At 48.4% G+C, this 22,308-nt stretch overlaps 1 protein-coding gene across 8 annotated transcripts in view; it reads left to right on the forward strand.

The window, feature by feature from the left end:
• dgkh (diacylglycerol kinase, eta) overlaps window positions 1-22,308 on the forward strand; it is a 60,220-nt gene that overhangs the window by 28,986 nt on the left and 8,926 nt on the right. For 5 of the 8 annotated variants that reach the window (XM_023823809.2, XM_023823633.2, XM_023824044.2 and 2 more), the window contains 25 exons: window positions 321-425; window positions 1,583-1,715; window positions 5,615-5,721; window positions 5,880-6,005; window positions 6,486-6,588; window positions 8,911-9,073; window positions 9,625-9,733; window positions 9,831-9,970; window positions 10,380-10,461; window positions 11,065-11,159; window positions 11,251-11,350; window positions 12,127-12,397; window positions 13,651-13,785; window positions 15,400-15,537; window positions 16,091-16,208; window positions 16,456-16,566; window positions 16,912-17,008; window positions 17,241-17,348; window positions 19,057-19,170; window positions 19,247-19,381; window positions 19,488-19,648; window positions 19,750-19,855; window positions 20,022-20,114; window positions 21,717-21,836; window positions 22,203-22,308. In XM_023823809.2, coding sequence (XP_023679577.2) covers window positions 321-425; window positions 1,583-1,715; window positions 5,615-5,721; window positions 5,880-6,005; window positions 6,486-6,588; window positions 8,911-9,073; window positions 9,625-9,733; window positions 9,831-9,970; window positions 10,380-10,461; window positions 11,065-11,159; window positions 11,251-11,350; window positions 12,127-12,397; window positions 13,651-13,785; window positions 15,400-15,537; window positions 16,091-16,208; window positions 16,456-16,566; window positions 16,912-17,008; window positions 17,241-17,348; window positions 19,057-19,170; window positions 19,247-19,381; window positions 19,488-19,648; window positions 19,750-19,855; window positions 20,022-20,114; window positions 21,717-21,836; window positions 22,203-22,308 — 3,076 coding nt within the window. The remainder of the gene's footprint in view (window positions 1-320; window positions 426-1,582; window positions 1,716-5,614; window positions 5,722-5,879; window positions 6,006-6,485; window positions 6,589-8,910; window positions 9,074-9,624; window positions 9,734-9,830; window positions 9,971-10,379; window positions 10,462-11,064; window positions 11,160-11,250; window positions 11,351-12,126; window positions 12,398-13,650; window positions 13,786-15,399; window positions 15,538-16,090; window positions 16,209-16,455; window positions 16,567-16,911; window positions 17,009-17,240; window positions 17,349-19,056; window positions 19,171-19,246; window positions 19,382-19,487; window positions 19,649-19,749; window positions 19,856-20,021; window positions 20,115-21,716; window positions 21,837-22,202) is intronic. The other 3 variants (XM_023823723.2, XM_072697910.1, XM_023824218.2) reach the window with 2 other exon arrangements.

A 22,308-nucleotide genomic window follows, 5' to 3' on the forward strand; every position in this document is an offset into this window, starting at 1 on the left:
TAGAGCATGATCAATAAATAATGAGGGTATTAAGAGTGGAGGGGCACCAGAGAGCGCCGTGTCCTCAGAGGTGGGGTGAGGGGGGGGCGGCTGTCTTAAGAAACGCCTCTTGCAGTTTTCCGAGGGAGTTCTCCCCGTCAGACTGGATCTCACTCAAGCTGAGCTTACGACGGAGGAGGAGTCTAGTGGGGGGGGGGGGCATCGACGTAGGCAGGGGTGTCCTGGCTTGTGTCTTAAACGGGGGACACTCTTCCCCAGCCGCTCAGTGGTTGGCGGGAAGGGCAGGCGGTGCTCGTCTCTCACGGATCTCCCCGCTTCAGGTAATCACTCCATTCCGACGGCTCATCCTCTGTGCGGAGAACAGGAAAGAGATGGAGGACTGGATCAGCTCCCTAAAATCCGTCCAGTCCAGGGAACATTATGAGGTAAGAGTCGCTTGCCTCGCCAGTGCTGCATGCTGCCCGTTCAAATTGGGGGGGTCGATTCGGGTAGATGCCACTAATAATACAGAACACTGATAACAGTCAGTGAGCCCCTCGCTTTCCCTGCCTGTCGCCAGTCCCTCCCTCTACGATGTCAGTTTCACGGTCGCATTGGGAATACGCCTCAGCCTAATTCCAAAGCAGCCCCCCCCCCCCCACCCCACGCATGTTATGTAAGAATCTGTCTCGTTGCATGGGGACCTTAAAAAGAGAGTGCATGACAGACCTGCATTCTTTCTGCTGTGCCTTCCCCCCCTCTGTGCAGAGTCTCTGGTAACAGGCTACTGCAGGAGGGGGAGTGCTTGTTATGACTGAGGGGGTATGGGGGAGGGGGGGGGGTCTGTGTTCAGTTGCAGAGCTGCTTAATTGCTGGATTCTACTGGGGGTGGGGGGGCGGGGGATGAATCGACTTCTGTTGTGTCTGATCTGGTGTCAGTAAATTGGATTGAATCAAAAGTCAGCATGAGGGATGTGTGCATTTATCTGACAGCTAGTTGGATAATGACGGTAGTTAAAGACCGTTAGCCACTGAATATAGCGGTTACTTATGCTCTGTTTTGACTTAAATACAAGATGTGCTAAGATTCTCTCTCCCCGAGCGGAGAAACCACACCCTAGGATCCCGGCCGAGGTCGACACGGCCTCGCTGACGTACGGGGGGAGTCGGGCCCTTAGAGCCCTGGCGTTTGTGCGCCATCAGTGAAATTGCTTCCCCGTAGAGTCCCTCTGGCTGTGCCACAGAGTGGGCGGGACCTTAGACCCAGGTGGGCGGAGCCTTAGGCCCGGGTGGGCGGAGCCTTAGGCGCTGGTGGCGGAGCCTTAGGCCCGGGTGGGCGGAGCTTTAGGCCCGGGTGGGCGGAGCCTTAGGCCCAGGTGGGCGGAGCCTTAGGCCCGGGTGGGTGCTTCCCGAAGCCGCGGGATCGGGATCGTACGGTGTGGTCCGCTCCTGGGAGGGTCTCTGACGCATCCCTTGCACGTCGGACGGGGAGGGATGCGCCAGACGCTTCTGGTTGGATATTTCAGCTCTGTTTGACTTGCTGTTTGTAGGGCTTGGAGTTTTATCCTGGCGCCGCCAATTTGTCTAACTTCTCCTTTGCTAGACGGCACAGTTTAATGTGGAACATTTCTCAGGGATGCACAACTGGTATGCCTGCTCCCATGCCCGCCCCACCTTCTGCAACGTCTGCCGGGACAGCCTGTCGGGGGTCACCTCGCATGGCCTCTCCTGTGAAGGTAGGTGGGCGCGCTTTCCGTCGTCCGTCCGGATCCCCCCGTGTCCATCTGTTCCCCCCACTGTCAATCAACAAGACATCATAACCATTTTCCTATTATCGCTGGGGTGCACCTCGGATCCCCTTCCCCCTCTGCCACAGGCAGGGGTGATTCTAGAATTTTTTTAAGATGGGTGGTATTATACGGGCCATAATTCATACAGAGGGGCCGACCATATCGTCAGCCAATCATGTGTTTCGAATCGCTGAGTGACAGGGGAGCGAGCCAATCAGCTGGGACCTGTGTCCCCATGGCACCACCCCTACGTAGGCCTATGACCACAGGTCACTCCGGAAGACTCAAATTTTAATAGAAGAATAGGAGTCCATGACTTACAGCTGCTAGGGGTTGCAGTCACTTTATGATTTGGCTTGAGATATTAATGCCTGACACCTCTCTGTGGGCAGCTACTTTAATATATAAACCAAATGTTTAGGAATCTTTATTCATCTTCAGTCATGTTCTCTTCTCAATGTAATAGAATGTGATAAAAACCTGTTATTTTGATGTTGTGGGGACTATTTTTTCGGTCCCCACAAGGGGAAATTCAATTTTAGAAAAATCTGTGACTGCAATCAGACAACTAAAAATGCCATGATTATGGTGAGGGCTGGGTTAGGGTCAAGGTCGTCATTGTTGGGATTAGACTTTTCCCCATAGAAATGAATGGACGGTCCCCACAAAGATATGAGTACAGGTCTATGTGTATTAGTGTGTGTGTGTGTGTGTGTGTGTGCGTGCCTTTCTGCAGTACGGGGATCAGCTCTTCCTGTCCCGAACGTAATACCCACAGTGTGGTTTGTGTGCACGCATCATGCATACTGATGGCTAAAAATCATGTGGCAATATGGCACTAATTAGCAAAATGCACTGCAGATGGTGCCCGTCAAGGCGTGAGAGCTATGATTAGCAGGAAGTAAATATAGCGGCGGTCACGCCGGTTTTCCTAAACCACTGGAGAGCTCCGAGGCGAGCAATGCTCCATCCGTTTGCGGGCTGTCAGCCATCTCAGGCCCGTCCGTCACATGACTGTGTGAATCCCCTCGTGCTGAACTGAAGCCAATAACAGCATAGTCTGAGTCAACCTCGGCGTAATTTTGCAAGGCGATGTTTTGTAAACAATCTTTGAAAAACATGCAGGCTTTTTTTCTTTTTTTCGAAATGGGACGGCTGACGAGATGCTGGGCATTTAGGTAGCTAAACAAAGAATCTGAGTCAAAATCTTTATTCAGTAAGGACGAAAAGTACAAATAATTTGTTTTGGTGCAGGTGGTGGCAAGATGTAAACGTACAGCCAAACATGCAATTAAGACAAAAGTACAAAACCAGTAAACGGAATAAAGGCAAAACAGAGGTAGTAAATAATGAACATGTAGATAATTAAATTGTTACAATCAAATATATTGTACAGACAGCTTGGGGTCTGTGCAAATGAGACAGACGCTTCACATTAATTAATTTGATGCTTTTGTCGGAAGCAGCTTACGCTTGAATGGAAGTTTCCAATTTATGTGGACTCCCTAGGATTTGAACCAACAAACTTTGTATTGCTATCACAAGGCTCTACTTGTGAAGCTGTGGAAACCGCACCCGTGGGTGAAACGGTTTGCTTCTCATGGAGAACGAGGCTGATCAGGTAGCAGTTGCTCCTTGTGCTCAGGGGAAAGGAATGGAGTTATCCCCAGGGGGGAGCGATTCCTACCTGCTCATCTTCTCTTCGAGGTCTTGTGGGCGCAGATCGATAAAAATCGATGTTGAATTTGCGGTGGAGCGGAGGAGGCGGATTGGATGTTTCTCACTGTCCAATTTGGCTCGAGTTTCCTGAACTGGTTCAGCCCATTAGCCGGATGTCAAAATTGCCATTTCGCGTAACGTAATAAAATTCTGCTAATGGTGTGGTGTTTAGGGCGTGTGCCTTTTCCGGACATGGGTGTGATGTGGAATTAGTGAAAATGTCTGGCGGTCTACGACTGCAGTTGGCTTTTAAAGAGGCTGCGAGTTTGGGAATGCCGCCGTTTAACAGAGCCGGTCTGTTCCTTATGTATGTCGCTGTACGCGGTCCGGCTCGGTTCAGTATGTTCCTGTATGCTCAGCGGGAGACCTGGCTCAGAAATGGCTGTGTTCCCCGGAGCCTGGAAGCTGTGTACTCTTTGCCCTTCCCCCCTACAGGTACAAACACGCTGTGATTCCGAGTGGGGGGGGGGGTGCTCAGTCAGACCTATCGCTTCCCCTGCTGCTCGTCTGCGGCGTGCTAATTAGCGGTGTTACTGCAAATCCTTCTAATCCGTCTGAATTTTGGACGTCCGCAGTCTGCGGAGTCAGTATTAAGGGTTTAGGTTGTGCTTCGTTAGGATTTGACCAGCGCTGGGGAGGCAATGAGCCTTTTTCCGGGTAAAACGTGGCCACCCGCAGTGGTGAATTAGAGGCTTGCAGCACGTTTAACCAGTGACTCGGGGGGCGTTTAGATGGCCAGGATGGGGGGGCCCGGCCAGGATGGGGGGGGCCCGGCCAGGATGGGGGGGCCCACCCACCCGTGCTGCCGAGGACAGTCCTCTCAGGCACCCTCCAGCCAAATTAATGTTCTTAATCTCATCCCATGTCCATTCGCTGCCTGAGATCCAGCCAAAACGATGGGTGTGGTGAATGGGGGGTGGGGGGTGGCTGAGAAACGTCCCCCCCAATATTAAATTTGGCTTCATCTGTCTCCCCAATAAATAGACCTTTAATAAAAAAAATTTAATGAATCAACCTTTGATTTAAATTATGTGTCTCTCTCAATGTCAAACGCTCTCCTATTCCACTGGACAGGGTTTAGAGTTTGTGGATCATTTTGGGACCATATCATAGTTGATTGTTTCCTAATGGAAGAAGCTAATTCAAATCAGAAATTAAAACACACACACACACACACACCTTTATGTCGCTTCAGGCCCATGAATAAGACAGCAACAGCGAGCAACTCCGCTCTGTTTTCTCACACCTCAGACCCAAGCTGGCAAAGAAACATTAGAAGGAGCCAGTTCATTTATTTCCCCTGTAAATTATCCTGGCGGGGCCTGTGTCCTCTCCGTTTGCGTGTCCAGACACACTCTTTCTCCTTTTAAGGGCTGATATAACTTTACATTAGCACTTTGATTACATACTCTATGCGTTCCGCTTCTCTCTAATGTCCACGTTTTATAAAACACATGCCAAATGTCAGGAGCGTCCGACTCATCTTGGCGAGATTGGAATCGCCCCTTCGGAGCTTTTAAGCCATAAAGCCTGTCATTTCCCCCCTTTTTTTATTCTGAGTTTCCTGGATGCTTGCCTCCCTGTCCTATGTCTGCTACTTGCTGTAGTGATGCTCGCGACATCCTCGCTTCATCTGACATCACGTCCCATGTAATGCTTTTCCGTTGTATTTGAGGCTTGTTTGAAATGGTGTAATGCAGTCCTGGGTGCTGGTTGGTCTCACAGACCTGTCCCAGGGTAATGCAGGGCAATGATCGCTGTCTGTCCTTAAAGAAACAGGCACCTGGCAAAAAGAGTGACAAAGGAATGAAATTCGTTTGCTTCTCAGTCTGATTAACTTGATGCAGTGGGATGAGAAGGTTAAAACTTCCCTATATTATAAAAGCAGCAGTTTAACTTGTACACCAAAGGAGGGACATGGACAGCCTGACAGATTCAGGGGGCCCAGTACTTTATTGGGGCCCCAAATTCTATTGTAGGCCCTCCCTGCTCTGTGAAATGTCTTTTCTGGGGGCCCAGAATGACTAGCCACGCCCCTTTCTGCCCTGCGTGTTTTAATGCTTTACTACAGCAATACGGGACACATTGTGGACTTAAGCCCCCGATTTTTTTTTTTCTTGTTAAAGTCTGCAAGTTTAAAGCCCACAAGCGCTGTGCCGTTAGGGCGACAAACAACTGCAAATGGACAACGCTGGCCTCCATCGGGAAGGACATCATCGAGGACGAGGATGGAGTGAGTGAAGGCGCCCGCATTGTGCTGTCCGGATCCCCCCCCCTCCCCCGGGGCCCCTGGCCTCTCTCATGCCGTGTATGTGTGTGTTTGTGTGTACCCATGTTGTGCCGTCCGAACCCCCCCTGTGGGGCCCCTGACCTCTCTCGCGCGGTCCGCAGATCGCTATGCCCCACCAGTGGCTGGAGGGGAACCTGCCCGTCAGCGCCAAATGCGCCGTGTGCGATAAGACGTGCGGGAGCGTGCTCCGGCTGCAGGACTGGCGATGCCTCTGGTGCAAGGCCATGGTGAGGCCCCTGTCATGTGACCGCCCATCACCCAGTCTGCCGTCTTACTACAGTGAATATATATTATTGTTCAAATTGCCTAAATCTCTTTATGGGTTCAGCTCTTCTTACCGCAGGGGGGCATGCATATATTTGATGGATTCCTTGTAGTATTAATAACGATGTGTGTTTTATTTAATTTTTTATCAGGTATTTTATTTAACGTCTTTTAACATTTCAGTTTTATTAGATATATTGATATTTATCTGTCTGTTTATTCATTCATTTCTTTATGCATTTATTCATGTATTTATCAATTCATATATATTTGTATATCTGTTTTTATCTGATTCCTGAGTATTTTTTGATTGACCCTGGTTCTTGCCGCCTGATAGCTATAGATGCTGAGAAGGTGTTTACGCATTTAGCTACCTGCCTATGATGAGGGCAGTTCAGGTTAAGCACCCCATTTAACTGGCTAAACTCCATCTGCCCGGACAGGTGCATACAGCCTGCATGGACCTGTACCCCCGCAAATGTCCACTGGGCCAGTGCAAGGTGTCCATCATCCCGCCCACAGCCCTCAACAGCATCGACTCGGACGGTAAGCCCCCTGCTGGCCCTCAAATAAAACGCACCGCTTCTCACAGAAGCATATTGTACATCTTAGATGAAATGAAAGTGAAATGCTTTATTTGCCATTTGCACAAATACAAGCACAGGAATTTTTTTTGCATCTTCCTCTCCTTTGAGTCATACAGACAGGGGCGTAGGAACCGGGGGGGCGGGGCATATCGCCCTAGTATTTAATGCGGCTATGATTAGAAGGTCATGGGTTCGAATGTCATGGCTGGCAGACCGGTGCTGCCGTTGGGCCCTCGTGAAGTGCCCTCTTGGGGTGCTGCACCCTAACTGAGCCTGTGCTGTGACACCCCCCCCCCCCAACTTGCTCTCATCTGTATATGTGTCTCATGATGAGGAAGGTAGGCCAAAAGACAATTTCCCCACAGGGAATGAATGAAGTATTGCTGTTCTGTTAAATAGACCTTTGCATTTAAATTATTATGTTGTGCCGCCCCCCATATAAACTTGGGAACGAGGCCTGGGGGCCTGGGGGCTGCCATTTATCCCTCTGCCTCTGTAGCATTTGCTAATGACGCTCAGCCGTACTCGGACCCACGTTTGTGAGGGGTCGCGATCTGTGTGAGGGCTGCATTTCTCTGAGTCTCCTTGTGTCTTAATTACAGAGTCGAAGGTTGTGGGGTCGACTCCCCGAGGTCTCTGCTTGCTCCATTAGTTTTACAGTGAAGCAAAAGATGAAGAACGGTCTGTACGTGTGTTCTCACAACTAGTAAAAATAGCAGCTGTCGCAGCATTGATGGTGAAACACCCCCCCCCCCCCCCCGCCCCTCCACAGATATTAATCTGCACATGGATCTTATTATGTGCTGTTGGCTCCGCATGGCGTTTGTGCCGCCGTGTTCCAGTAATAACTCATGGCACTGGGGTGGTTATTGACAGTTGGATAAGCGTGCTATTTTAGGCAAAGGTTTACACGTTCTAGGCGGGCGCTGAGGACTAACAATAGCACTGTGGCCCGTCCTGCCTGCCTCGATGTTGCCGTCTTTCTGTCAGTCGCTCGTCCGAAAACCCGTGGGAGAGCGGCTGGACTTTAATTAGAGAGGGATGTACCGGACGAGTTAGGAGAAAAAAAAACAAACGAGCAACAAAAATAGGCTTTATATCGATAGTGTCTGAAGTTGATTCAGATATCGGCTCCAGTACCAACGTATTGTGATGCTACACGTGTGAGGAAAGGAGTAAACAAGGGGAATATACAGAAATGATTACGATCGGACATGGAGGTGAGCGGCGGGGGGGTGGCTGTTTGCCGATGGATACCCCTCCCGCAGGCTCGCTCCTTATTATCAGCAATCGTGTATGTGGAATCGCCCCCCCATCCCCCCCACCCCCGGGGTCAACAGCGCCTCCTGATTGGTTGGCCAGCAGTTGTGCGGCACATGCTGGGACTTGGTGACAAATGTCTGCCTGCTAGCTGTGTCTTCTCAAGGTCTGCCACCCTCCCCCCCCCCCAAAAACATGCTGCCCCCTCCCTACAAAACATACTCTTTGATACCCTGAGAAATATCAATCATTTACCTATAAAGACTGACGTACAGAGGCAAAGGTGTGTTTGGCACATTCATGCAGGAAAAGCTCATATTTCTGAATGAAAAATGCACAGACCGTTACAGACGGTGTTTGTGCTCATGAACACTTTTATTTTCTTTTCATTTTCTGTCCATTGGTAGTAAAAAGATTTGTCTTTCATTACAGAGGGGAGAACGTTGGTTAATTAGCAATAATTTCCCATGTTAATTTGTCTTGGGTGTGTTCGTCATACTTTGCTGTTTTATTCCTCCTTCCATTTTTCTGCCTTTTTTTTGGCTACAATGCAGCACATTAGCAGCGTATTTCGTGTTGAATAGGTTCTCATATTGAGAACCCGGCTGCACAAAAGCCTCATTAACATGTCTCCCATTAATTATGAGTATCTGAAGGAGCTATTAAATTACCGAAACGTCTCGTATCGCTCTCGGGCTGCCGCCGCTTGAGGCGGGCTGAGCTTAGCAAAACAGCCATCAATAAACTGCACGTTCAGCCCTGCGCTAAATGCTCTCTGTTCTTTACGGCGCGGCTCTGTTACGCATTACACTCGCATGTGTTTCAGATTATCCTGTACAGCACCTGGTGCTGTAAATGCGATCCGTGACATTTCCACTCATTAATCCCTTAAATTAAAGGCTGCTTGGAGGTGGACCCTTCTTAGAAATTCGGCCCTGATGTCACTCATCTGACCACCAGTGTGTGGAACGTCTGCCTTTTTTTATTTTTGTTATTTGCTAAGAGTTCCGATTTCCCGCAGGCTTCTGGAAGGCCACCTGTCCTCCTTCCTGTGCCAGCCCACTCCTGGTCTTCGTCAACTCCAAGAGCGGCGACAACCAGGGGGTTAAGTTCCTGCGGCGCTTCAAACAGCTCCTCAACCCTGCTCAGGTCTTTGACCTGGTCAATGGCGGCCCTCACTTAGGGTGAGCAGAAAGCAGCCGTTTCAGTACCTGCTCCACCAATCCTCCAGTGTAAAACAAATAAAGTTTTATTTATGTTCAGCACTGCGACGCTGTTGAATTCGCAAATTCAATTGGTCAGAAGAGTGTTGATTCATTTTCTATATACGCACATGTAGTGCCAGCCAGGTGAATCATAGTGGTCCCTTATAATACGCTATTATAATATTTCATTCTAATTAATGTGACTTAAAATTCCAGACATAGAACACAATTTAAAATTAACGGTAAATAAACTGAAATGTATAATCATTGGTGGGAGAAAGTAGTTCTACAGCTAATCGTGGTATACATGGGTAAATTCACTCCAAGCGGTGCTGTATACATTTTTAAACACGTCGGTGGTTCTTTGCCTCCGCAGCTCTGTGTTTAAAAAGGTATAATGTACGCCTTGTTGTGCATTAACCCTTACTTGAATAATACATGATCATTCTTAATTCATTGTTTAGAAACAGTTGGGTATTGTTATACATAAATACTCAAATTTTCACTGATCTTCTCTCCTTCTTTCATAGCCTGCGTCTGTTCCAGAAGTTCGACAACTTCCGGATCCTCGTGTGTGGAGGAGATGGCAGCGTGGGCTGGGTCCTGTCTGAAATCGACAAGCTCAGCCTCCACAAGCAGGTAGGGGGTCCGCTGCGCCGCGACCGCCGGGCCGCCTGTTGGGGGCAACGTTGAGGCCATCGCTTGAGCCGGCTTCGTGTGCTCTCGCCCGTTGCAGTGCCAACTGGGCGTGCTGCCTCTGGGTACGGGGAATGACCTGGCACGGGTGCTGGGCTGGGGGCCGTCCTGCGACGATGACGCCCAGCTGCCGCAGATCCTGGAGAAGCTGGAGAGGGCCAGCACCAAGATGCTTGACCGGTATGTTTGCCAACCACTATAAAATTGTTCCGTTTATTCAGTACCTATTTGTTTGTTTTTTTGCTTTATCTAAAGCAACATACATACCTACATATTCTACCTATTTCTGTAACTGGATAGCCAGAAAAACCCTTTATTGAAATTGTTCAAAGGTACAACACTGGTTCCGTTCCTGCCTTCCCCAGCGCTGCGTTTTAGTCAGCTGACCCACGAGCTGCTTGCCTGCTTTGACACCAGCTTCCCCCATATTATACCCCAGTTCCTCATTGCTGCATGTGAAGTTTTGCTGGTCTTGATGCTAGCAGTGTAAGATCCGGGTTGCATGGAGTAACACCAAGTCCTGGTTGCTCCACCAGCATTAGCCGCGGATGCAGCTGTTGGTGCCCACAGTTACTCTCCTCATTTGCAGGTGGAGCATAATGACCTACGAGATTAAGATACCTCCCAAACACAGCTGCCCAGCCACACCAGAGGACATGGAGGAGAGCCAGGTACCATCACCCAAACCTGCATCTGGGCTATCATCACCTGGGCTATCATCACCTGGGCTATCATCACCTGGGCTATCATCATTTGACTTATGCAATGTAACCAGGCTAGAGGGGCCCACCCATGATCAGAGCCAAAAATACCAAGGGGGGGCCCCATTCCTGGGTGTAATGCCCCCCCCCCGCTCTTTATGTGATCGTTTCAAGTAGCTGTCTTGCTATCATCATTTGTGGTGGGGGGGTCCCTGGTTTAAAAAAAAGATTGAAAACTGCTCTGCCCTACAAAAGACAGTAAGAAGGGCAACAGTGAAGCTGAGGAAAAGGCTGTTTTGTCTTGATTTTAGATAGTTATTCTCTTCCTCAGCACCTCCCATAGCTGAACCTAGATATTTTGTCATGAGATAAAACAGAGCCTTAGCAACCAGATTTTGATTATAACTCAATTTCAATAAAATATGCAGTTATGTAGCTTTCAGAAAACTGTTGTTCTAAGTATTAGGTATTTAGTCTTTATGAATTCCTTGATCACTGGGTGTGTTTTCTGAGCCGCCCGTATCCGTGTGCCGTGACGCCCCCCCCCCCCCTCTCGTGTGTGCTGTGCTCCAGCAGGTCCAGATATCCTCTTACGAGGATTCAGTCGCTACCCACCTCACCAAGATCCTGAACTCGGACCAGCACTCCGTGGTCATCTCGTCCGCCAAGTGGGTCCGCCGCGATCACGCCTACAGAAAGTGCCCTGGGCTGTGGGGGGAGGTTTGCCAGCTCACCCGCTCTCTGCTCCTTTACTCTAAGGGTGCTTTGTGAGACGGTCAAGGACTTCGTTGCCAAAGTCGGAAAGTCGTACGAGAAAGCCACGGAGAATACAGACGAGGCTGAGAGCATGTCTGTGAAGGTGAGGGCGGCGTCCCAGGCTGCAGTCGGCATTAGCCAGTAGTATAGCAGCTAAAGGCACAGACTCGGAACCAGAAGGTTCTCGGTTCATTAGTGCTGCAACTCAGATCCAAGCGACATATGAAACCTGAGTTACTCCTGTATTAATATTCAGACGATCATTTGCAAGTCAAAGTCAGCTAAGCAGTTTTGGAAAATTGCTTCTATAATTGTCATTACTACTAATAATAGCGATAGTTATAATGTCATCATCATAACAATGATAATGATAAACAATCGTGGAACAGACGCTCTTCTCATTTAGTGGCTTCTTCAGTTAGGTACCATTTGCCAATATGACGGTAATAAAAAAAATTATTTTCTGTGAAAATTTTGGACGCTTGGCAACGACTCGTGCTGGCGTGAGAGAGATCTCTGAAGTAGAATGTACAAAATGTTGTTAAAAATGTCCACTTCTTAAAGAAACTGAGTATAAAAAGCTAAAGTAAAGTCATAAGCACAGTCACAGTCATGTCTAGGGGACCATGATTAACACATAGTGACCATTTTGCTTAATGACGTGGCTGTTGGGACGGATCTCAGTCTCTAACAAGGAGCGATTGTGTTACAACATGGAGGCTTGACAGTGCTCTGTGTTATGGAACAATATTTGGCACTAAGGCTTGTTTATTTTAAATGTTAGTTTCCTGTTTTATTCTTACATTCTTATATTTTTGTTCTGTGCCTGCTAAGGCTGTATGGGCCTCTTTGGCGTGACGCATCCTTGGTTCTCCACAGTGTGCCATCCTCAACGAGAAGCTGGACTCGCTCCTCCAAACCCTCCAAGTGGAGGCCCAGGCCACGGCCCTGCGCAGCACGCCGCCCATCGTGGAGGAGGACCCAGAGGAGGTGCAGGAGCTGGAGGACCACAGCGAGGAGTCCCTGACGGAGCTGAAGGAGAAGCTGGAGGGATCCCCGCACAAGATCTTCAAAGCCAAAGAGCAGCTCATGCTTCGGGCCAATAGCTTGAAGAAGGCAGTGAGGCAGATTGTCGAGCAGGCAGAGAAAGGTGAGCGGCGGCACCGGGAGGCGATGGGGTTTGCGTATCGGAATTGAGTTCAATGAGGAAATGTGTGGCGGGGTGTGGGGGAGGGGCCTGTCACATGATCAGGACAAAGGTGGAAAAAGAAAAAAAAAAATAGGACCCATGGCCCTTTAAGACCTACTGAACAACTTTATTTAACAGGCACCTTTACCCAAAGCAGTACACATTTTTATGAGGACAGGGTCAGATGACTCCTGAAGCAAGTGGGAATTGAGGGCCTCTCTGGGACCTGAACCCACAACCTTTCAATCAGCAGCACAGCATCTTAATCTGCTGACCCACACAGCACCCCGCTGTTTGGGCTTCAAACCCGTACCACCATGACATTGAAATCGCTGCAGCCGTCGGCCTGACATCACTCCTCAGCTTCCCTGGATTTTCCCCCCCACGCCACCCAGCTGGCCCTGATTGGTCTAGCTGCCTCCTTAAACAGAAATCAGGTTATCTGCTCTGATTTATTAGCGTTCCATCCCCAAAGCACCTCCGTCTCACACAGATCACAGGACTAAAATAAGGGACAGGGCTGCTGTCTGAAAGTTTCAGTCTAATACATGAAATTATTACTGAAACATGGTAATTGGCCAAAACGCGGGGTGGTTTCAGTCACGTTGGCTCTCTGGTTCTCAGCGGCGTGGGTGAGGTGCGAGCGATGCCCGGAGGCGTAAAGAAAGCTGCCAGCACGCTGTGCCAGAAAAAACGCTGCGGCCCAGATTTGCAGCCCCCTCATCCTCCCCCCGAACCGTGTGACATTTAGGACGTTCCAAGAGGGGTCGGCGCTATTTACCCTTATGGGGTCAGGAAGACAGAGACAATATTTTCCTGGGGGAAAGAAAAAAACATCTCAAAATGTATTTGCAGCATGACAGTAACGGGCCAGGCTGTGGGAGGCATGTGAATCTAACCTAGTGGGATTTTGGAGAAACTCCTCCACGTTTCTGCACCCCAGGGGAGAGTGAGAGTGAGAGTGAATGTCAGGACGGGTAACATTTACCTTAAGGTGCACTTAGTCCCTCTGAAAACCTCTCTTTTGGGACAAATGCCATTTTTACGAAGGGATAACGAAAGTGCCGTGAAGTCCGAAAGAAAACGGAAAGTAGTGATGGTGTTTCTGAAACGATAGCGTCCTGTTCTGGACTCACGCAGCCACTGAGTCAGCGGACGTGTTGAGGGCTGGCTAAGCGATTGAGCTGCGGTGTGCTTACCCCCCCCCCCCACAGTCGTGGATGAGCAGAACGCTCACACTGAGGAGCTGCAGGACCCTCAGTCCCCGGCGGATTTTCGGAAGGAGAGCGAGGAGGAGGACAAAGACAACGAAAAGGATGAGGACACCAAAGAGCTGGAATCTCAGTCCTGTAAGCCCCCCCCCCCTTCTGGTACCTCATCCTGGGCTCAAAAACACTACCTTATAAAGGAGAGATCGACTAAGTCCACCATAGCAGTGATGTAGATGACCGAGAAACTTACTGCACTTTGTCATTTACAGCGAATAGGTATCATGCCATGTTTTGGAACAACTACTGCCACCTGCTGGTATTTCTGAAGTAAAGCGCTAAGATAAAAACAGGCACAAGACATTATACTTTTATATTAATCATGCAAAACAATAAAGACAAGGGCTGTATGGTGACGCAGCTGGGTGTAGGGATGCAGGGTCAAATCCAGCCCCGGTTCTCGCGTTCGTCTTGGACCAGTGCTATTTGTGATCGGGACCTCTCGTGAAGGTGCAGAGGGATGCAGGACACCAAGTCATAACCTGTAGGTTGCTTGTTCGCGTACCCTTGACTTCTTGATTTCTAGGAGTGCGTAGTGCTTCCAGAGTCCCAACAGCCCAGATGAATCAACCACAGCATGTGAATGTGATTTTAAGTTATCCTGACTTTAAAATTTAGTCAAAATGTGAATGGTCTGCAAGTTTTTGAGATAAAAGACAAACTGTATATAAGGTGTTGCCATTTACTCATTTTCACCTCTGAGCTTCTGCTTCCTGTAGTGTTGGTTTGCTTTGTACTTCAGTCATTTCGTTAATGAGCTGTTTGTGTGGAGGGGAAAAATGCTCTTTAATGTATGGCGGTCTCAGAAAATACCACAGCGACATCAGTGTTTGCTAGATCTCGCAAGTGTCCTGTACGTGACGCTGATTTGAACACTTTCAGATACCTTCATAAACATCGGGTGTTAGTGTTGACACGCGCTGGTTTGATTTACAGCACCAGTTACCTTCGCTCCTCGATTCGGACGTGATTTCCAGCATATCTAAATATGAGTTGGTGTTCTGAGTCAGCGACCGCCTGTTTTCATTTATAGAACGTGGCATTGTATGTGTTGCAGTGGTACTTCCTGTTTATGTGGTTTCCTGCTTCCTCCCCGTCCCCCCAGAGGAGAAGCAAAGGCTGTTTTTGCAGCCTGCTGGCGTCCCTGGCTATTCCCGCTTAATTTCAGGCAGCTGTTGAGTCTCCTGCTTCTTCGCTTTGTTTCTGCCCCGTGGACCGAGGGAACAAGAATCAAATTTCAGCTATGCCAGTTCATGGCAGTTCATGGCGCGTTCGTGGTTTAGGTTGACCATCCACGACTGTAGCAGGTGCTCCATTTAATCCTAAAGATCTCAGTCTTAATCTCGCCTAATGTGAAGGGTCACCCCTACCTGATGTGATCAAGGCTGAAAGTGAAAGTCATGAGGGTTTGTTAAACTAAGAGGATAAGCCTTAGGTGTAGGCCTGTGTCCAGAAGTGTAGGAAAGAGCTTGATATTGGCAGAACACAACTTAACTGAAATACAAAGGCATGTTTAATGGAGTTCCTATGGGTCCTATAGCAGTTGGCGTAAAAGCACAATGATGGAACTGTCAGCTGATATATGTAAGTTCTCATGGACTTTTTGGAATGCTGCTCACGAATATCTTCTATATGATGCTGCTTTGATCTTCTGTACGGTGCTGATGATCATGTTTCCACCCCACCCCCAATCAGCTAAGACGACGACGCCGTGCTCCCCCCCGGAGAGAAGGCTGAGCCGGAGCACCCAATCCTGTGGCTCCTTCTCCATGCCCCCCTTCACCACCAGCAAGGAGAATCTACCTGTGCTCAACACACGCATCATCTGCCCTGGTACCGCAACACACACGCCGACACACTCCTAACACCCGCCTGCCCAGAGACAATAGTGTGCTCGAATTTCCCCTTGTGGGGACCAATGAAATGGGCCCCAAAATATCAAAATAAGAAGGTTTTATCATATTGTGGAGACATTTCGTCCCCCAAATGTAATGTATATTTGGACCACACACACACACACACACACACAAATCTTCTGCTTCAAGCTGCAGCTATTCACTTAAAACGGCATGTCTGCACTGCACGATAAGATGATACATCTTTATTCATCGTCTTCTATTCATTTTCGTAATCAAAAGCCATTAATTATGATCAGTATTATTGAGCTGAGCTCAGCTAGCTAAATTATTTCTTTTGCATGTTTAGCTACAGTAGCTATATTAATTTTTCTAATTACTTTTTAATAGGTGTCGATAATACACGATAATAGCAGTAATTAATGACCTTGATGAACATGCAGTGCATGACCCTCTGGTTATCGAGGGTCCTTGAGTCTCTAGTTGGACGTCTGCCGGCTTGACGTCAGTTTGGGTCCCTTTGCCGGCAGGCCTGCGAGCTGGTCTGGCTGCGTCCATCGCCGGGAGCTCGATCATCAGCAAGATGCTCCTGGCCAACATAGACCCATTTGGAGCAACACCATTCATTGACCCAGATCTTGACTCTATGTAAGAAACTTTACAGTGTAGTGTGTGTATGTATGTGAAAAGCCTTGATGACATCAGTGATGGAATGATATTGCCTTGTGGCAAATGTGGCGTTCTCATGCTTGGCTAAAGAAGAGTAATGTAATTTATTCCCTGCAAAATGATTGGTCGTTTTATGGTTGAATGTCTTCTCCTCCATTTGTCCTTTTCTCATAAGCCATTAAGAACTGAAGTGTTAAGAGTATCCATGCTACCTTACCTCACTCAGGGACGGCTACCTGGAGAAGTGTGTCATGAACAATTACTTTGGCATCGGACTAGACGCCAAGATCTCCTTGGAGTTCAACAATAAGCGGGAGGAGCATCCTGAGAAGTGCAGGTGCGACGGCGTTTGGCTTTGCCCTCCCGTTTGTGTTAACATAATACTGCACTGGTCCTGATCACAGAGGCTGATTTCAGATTTCATCTGGCTAAATTTAGCTGTTCCATTTATCCAGCATTTGGACTGAGTAAATATCCTCCTGAGATCCAGCAGTTCATTTCTGTCCTCTGTACAGGACAAGTTTTTGCTCATATATCTCTCGCACTACACATTCCACTCTATATAATGTCCTGTTGTTCCTTAAGGAGGAAAATTAGGACTTTAAGATGACAAAAAAAAAAACCTTTTTCTGGATTTCAGGAGTATGTGAAAGTTATTCCGGAATTTTCCTCTCTTGCCTAGGAGCCGTACCAAGAACATGATGTGGTACGGGGTGCTGGGCACCAAAGAGCTGCTGCAGAGGACCTACAAGAATCTGGAGCAGAAGGTCCAGCTGGAGGTGAGATGTGGATTCGATTTTACGGTCCGCTACACTTCCTATGGCTCCCTGTAACATGTCGTGTTAATCCAGGTGAAGGTGGGACGACTCAGTGGTGAAAAAAACACACAGTGATCAAAGGCATTGGTGTCTGCCAGTAGGCGGACGATGGAGGCCGTCCAATCCCATTCGCCATGCTTGCCCAACAGTGATGTCAGGTGCTCAGTGTTTCTCTGCCGCTGCTGTTTTTCAGTGCGATGGCCAGTACATCCCCCTCCCCAGTCTCCAGGGAATCGCCGTGTTGAATATTCCCAGTTACGCCGGCGGCACTAACTTCTGGGGTGGGACCAAAGAGGACGACGTAAGTATGCGTTCGGGAGCCCGGCAGCCATGTTCGCCGCCCCCGTTTCCTGTGGTGCCTTCAGGCTAACGGATCTAGAAATTTAGAATCTCGAGCCATTCTACGTTCGAGTTTATTTGCTAGAGTCCAGTTTCATTAAACATCTGACAGGGGTCTTTGATTTTTGTTGCTCGTCATTTATAAACACAGCATTTCTTACTGGAGACCAGTAGTGCACTGCCTTTTCTCAAATACTAGGCTTCTGTTTGGAGGCCTTGACTGAACCTAGTGGGATGCCTCACAGTTGAGTGCGAGGGACCAGGCTTGCTGCAGGGTGTTTATCTAAGGACTCCGGTGGCTCATCTGGAATAAACTGATCTTCCACGGCTCGGGCTGAGCCACATGGCTCATATTGCATTTCGGGGCACTATTGTTTCCTCCCCACCCCGCGCCAACCAGGAATGTCAAGGTCAGGCGGGCAGGCTGGCTGCGCTTCCTGGCGGGGTCTGACGTGCCAGGTGGCTGGGAGCCTCTGCTCGCCAGGGACGTAACATGCCGGTTAAACACATTTGTAGCCAAAGGCCTGTTGATCCAGATCCCTTGAGCTTTTCTATTGTGCCCCAGAGCCAACAATTGTCTATTCACCCAGTCAATACCCATTGTACAAATGAAGAGTCGCACAATAGTAACAGCTGGATGTAAAATCCATATTGTTACTCCAGTGTTCGCTTCTCTGTCCTGTGTGATGCCGTGGCAGAGGGGATTTCGGCTGCCTCCTCTGTCCGTGTTGCTAAGTGCATAAATCTGATGCTTTAAGGGAAGGACTCCTGTCTCATTGCTGCATGATAGCAAAGGGCATATGAGGTGAAATGACACTTTATTTGGCCATTTTACATGGAAAAAATACAGATACGCAGGAGTCTGCTAGCTTTCGCATATTCGTTCTTGCCCTCCTATGAGACACACTGACGCAGGTGAGACTGAAGTTTGGGTATAAGTGCAAGTCAGCCATTTATCCAGCGCCCCCTGGAGCAATTTTTGGGATTTACAGCCTCCATTGGGTATTACAGATAAACAAATGCATATGTTTAACAGGACAGTCCATCTCTGGTTGGAGGCCATTTATTCTGTCCTAAGAACAACAGGGTTCTAGAACAAACAGTAACTTTGCCACACAACATTAAATAAATGCCCTTCTTGTGCCCTCTAGTGGACACCTCATGATAGAATTCCCAATCATTCTCTTACTTATCTGTTGATTGAATAAATGGAAAGATTATAATTGTACTAAAGGGAAAAAAATGAAGATTATGTATCATTAAATAAGGGTTTTATTAATTTAACTTAAGATTGCAGTAACATTGTTTATTCTTCAAATGATCAAATAAAGGATTTTCCATTACCTTCCATGATAGGTCGTTGCTCAATTTGGGTGGATGCAGTTGGAAAAGTATTCATTAATCAAGCCTTAATGTTGGCATAATTTGAATTGTGCCTTTCATTGGAGAGCTCAATCAAGACTAATTAAACAATTATGTGTAGCTGGAAGAGAACGCAGCATACACTCTGGGTCATTAAGGCTAAATTAGGAAATCCTCATCTGAAGATATCAGCTGTGTAGAAAAACATCAAGGAAGGATGACTGCTGGCATTGAAATCAGTGATTTGTGTACATGCTTACGCTGTAGTTGTTTTACACCTGCACTGGGGGCTTCGCTCCTCTCCTCAGATCTTTTGTGCGCCCTCCTTTGACGATAAGATCTTGGAGGTCGTGGCCGTATTCGGCAGCATGCAGATGGCCGTCTCCAGAGTCATCAAACTCCAGCATCACCGGATCGCCCAGGTAAGCTCTGGCCCGTCCTCCACTTAGCATTGCTGTGTCGATGGTGCTGACGTCTTGCCCGTCCCTGCCCTCCAAGTGCCGCACGGTGAAGATCACCATCCTAGGAGATGAAGGTGTGCCCATCCAGGTGGATGGTGAGGCCTGGATCCAGCCCCCTGGGGTTATAAAGATCCAGCACAAAAACCGGGCCCAAATGTTGACGCGGGACAGGGTAAGCGGTGCTCTTGGGCTCCCTCTATGGGTGAGGGCTGTTTTTGTGTGTCTGCCTATATGTGCGCGGTGTACCTCCTCCTGTGAGCGTGTGTGTGTGTCCACAGGCCTTTGAAAACACCCTCAAGTCCTGGGAGGACAAGCTGAAGTACGATAAGCCCCCCCTGCGGCCGCACCTCTACCCCCAGCAGTCTGTCGACCTGGCAACAGAAGAGGAAGCCGCGCTCATCCAGATGTGCGCCCGTGCCGCTGAGGAGCTCATCACCAGGTAACGCCCCCACATCCCATAATATAAGAGGTTAGTGTCTTTGTGTGGGCGTGGCTACTAGAATGATCTCTGACCCCAAACGTGTTCATTCCCACCGGCAGGATCTGTGAGGCTGCCAAGACCAATGGGCTCCTGGAGCAGGAGCTGGCCCACGCCGTCAACGCCTGCTCCCACGCCCTCAACAAGACGCACCCCAAGTTCCCTGAGGTGAGGCCTTACACGGAGGCCAGTCCTGAATCGGTATCTTTTCGGGTATTACCCCTGTATGCCTCTTTATCCTTATGGAGATTTTATGACATCGTGGAGATCTTCTGAGGTCTATGCTGGGATGGGGTAACTGGTTGATTGCTTTGTTTTCTGTCGTTCTCCTCAGAGCCTGACCAGGAACACGGCCATCGAGGTGGCCAGTAATGTCAAGGCCCTGCACAATGAGACAGAATCGCTGCTGGTGGGCCGGGTGTCACTGGTGAGTACGGTCTGCTCTCTGCTGCCTCCACTGGGCCAGCAAGCCAGTTTCGGTGCAGCAAGGAAAACAGAATTTGTTCTGAGATTATTTATTATTAAAACTGCAAACACAATTAGGCTAAGCTGTAAACAAAGGCAATGCGTTTGTTGACGTGTCTGATTAAAAACACCTATTTCTTTTCATATTGTTAAAAAAAAAACATCTTCTGTAACCCCTATACTGGGTTGCTGGGGGGTTTGTAGAGCAGAGAGGAGCTCAGGATGGGGTGCCAACCCATCGCAGGGCACACTCACACACTGTTCACACTCACACACTGTTCACACGTGGGCAATTTGGTAACTTCAGGTAACAACAGCATGTTTTTGGACTTTGGAGGGAGACTGGAGGAACCCCTACAGGAAGAACATGCAAACTCCACACACGGAACACCGGCAGGGACTGGAACCTTGGTCCTAGAGATGTGAGGCAACAGTGCTAATCACTGTGCCACCATGCCACCCTTATACAGCAGTATATAAAATAAATTAAAAAATCGAAAATATAAGAATAAAACAGCAGAATCATAATGTACTAAATATCAGACTCTCTACAACTGAGTATTGTCTCCTATCTGCAGCTAAATTAGCTTAATTGCCACAGGGAGACTAACTTGCGGAGGCTGTTTATGCTCTGCTCCAGTTGTCCACACTCCCAGATGATGTCACCACAGAAGAGTTTGCATGTCTGCTTGTGTTTTAAGCAACATGTCCAAATTCCATACCTCGATGGATAGTCCTGGTCTTATCAAGTACTCTCTCTCTCCAGTGTTGGTGCAATTTATCAGGAAACCAAAATGATTCCAAAATGCCGATTACCAGTGACTGACCAGCATTATCTGTAACAAACTCATAACCACAATTAGCGTAATGTTTTCTATGTTGAACATCTACATGTGAATTTAGGTTCCGCCCGTGTCAGTAAATGTATTCATTCATTTCATTGTGTGTACCAAACCGAAAACGATGCACTGAATGTGTGCTGAGAAATTGTGCTGTGCAGCTACTTCCACCACTCTGCTTGAATTAAAGGAATTAAATTTAATTTAATTAATTTAATCTCTTTGCAACATCAATGATGCCGTGCTGGAGAAGTTGCAGTGAATAATATTACCGGTTGCACCACAGTCGTTTATTTGGGCCATCATGTAGATTGATGTACTTGAGGGGTGTATTTATTTGTTTGTTTGTTTGTTTGTTTATTTATGCATACAACATATAATTATTGCCACATTAGATCAGGGCTCTCCAGTTATTTTTCCCAGAGGGCCAGATTCCATCAGCAACACAAGCCAAGTTCCACTGAGTCCAAAAACATTTGTCAGCTAAGTTGGATGTTCTCTGATGTTACAGTTTGCCGACTGGGGGGAGGGGGGTGTTGATCGTTCAGTTCGGGTTCAGTTCTTTGTTGGTCCGATTGCAGCCCGGAGTCCGCTGGCTGGTGACCACTGCATTCGATGGTTGTTGAGGTCCTTGTGCTTGTTCTCCACCCAGATCCCCTTAGCTTGTTCCCTGTGTAAAGGAGTGAGTTTTCCCCTCTGACTTGGTCTTCTGTTTGACCAAAAAGCAACTGGACTCCCCCCACGAGGAGCTGCTGTCGAGCGCGCTGCAGAGTGTGGAGCTGGAGCTGGGGAAGCTGGCTGAGATCCCATGGCTGTACCACATCCTGCAGCCCGACGACGAGGAGGTAAGCCCCCCCCCCCCACCACTCTCACAAATATTTCCACTACTGACTTTGATTTTCATTGCATTTTAGAAATCGTGGAAGCTGCTTTGCATTTAACGCCAGACATAGATGATCCAACCCTGTAAAAATGCAGACATTCAGCACAGTGGCTTGGCTCTGGTTACTGTTTGTACTGCCTAATCGCTTTAGAATTGCTTGGGCTTTTCCCGGTCGAAAGCCTTACTTCTTACAATAGAAGCAGTTTGACACATCTCCTCTGCCCCCAAAGGAAGAGTCCCTAGCCAATAGGCAGTCAGCACATAGCCCCGCCCACCAAGGGTGCCTTTGCCAGTGATTGGGTGGTTTGGCAGCCTCTCTGTGTTCCAGGACCCCTCCCTGGAGTATGGCAAGAGGAATAGCCGCAGTTCCATGTTCCGCATCGTGCCAAAGTTCAAGAAGGAGAAGGTTCTGAAGAAGGGCACCTCCCAGCCAG

Source organism: Paramormyrops kingsleyae, chromosome 1 (assembly GCF_048594095.1).
Source record: "Paramormyrops kingsleyae isolate MSU_618 chromosome 1, PKINGS_0.4, whole genome shotgun sequence".
NCBI classification, from domain to species: Eukaryota; Metazoa; Chordata; class Actinopteri; order Osteoglossiformes; family Mormyridae; genus Paramormyrops; species Paramormyrops kingsleyae.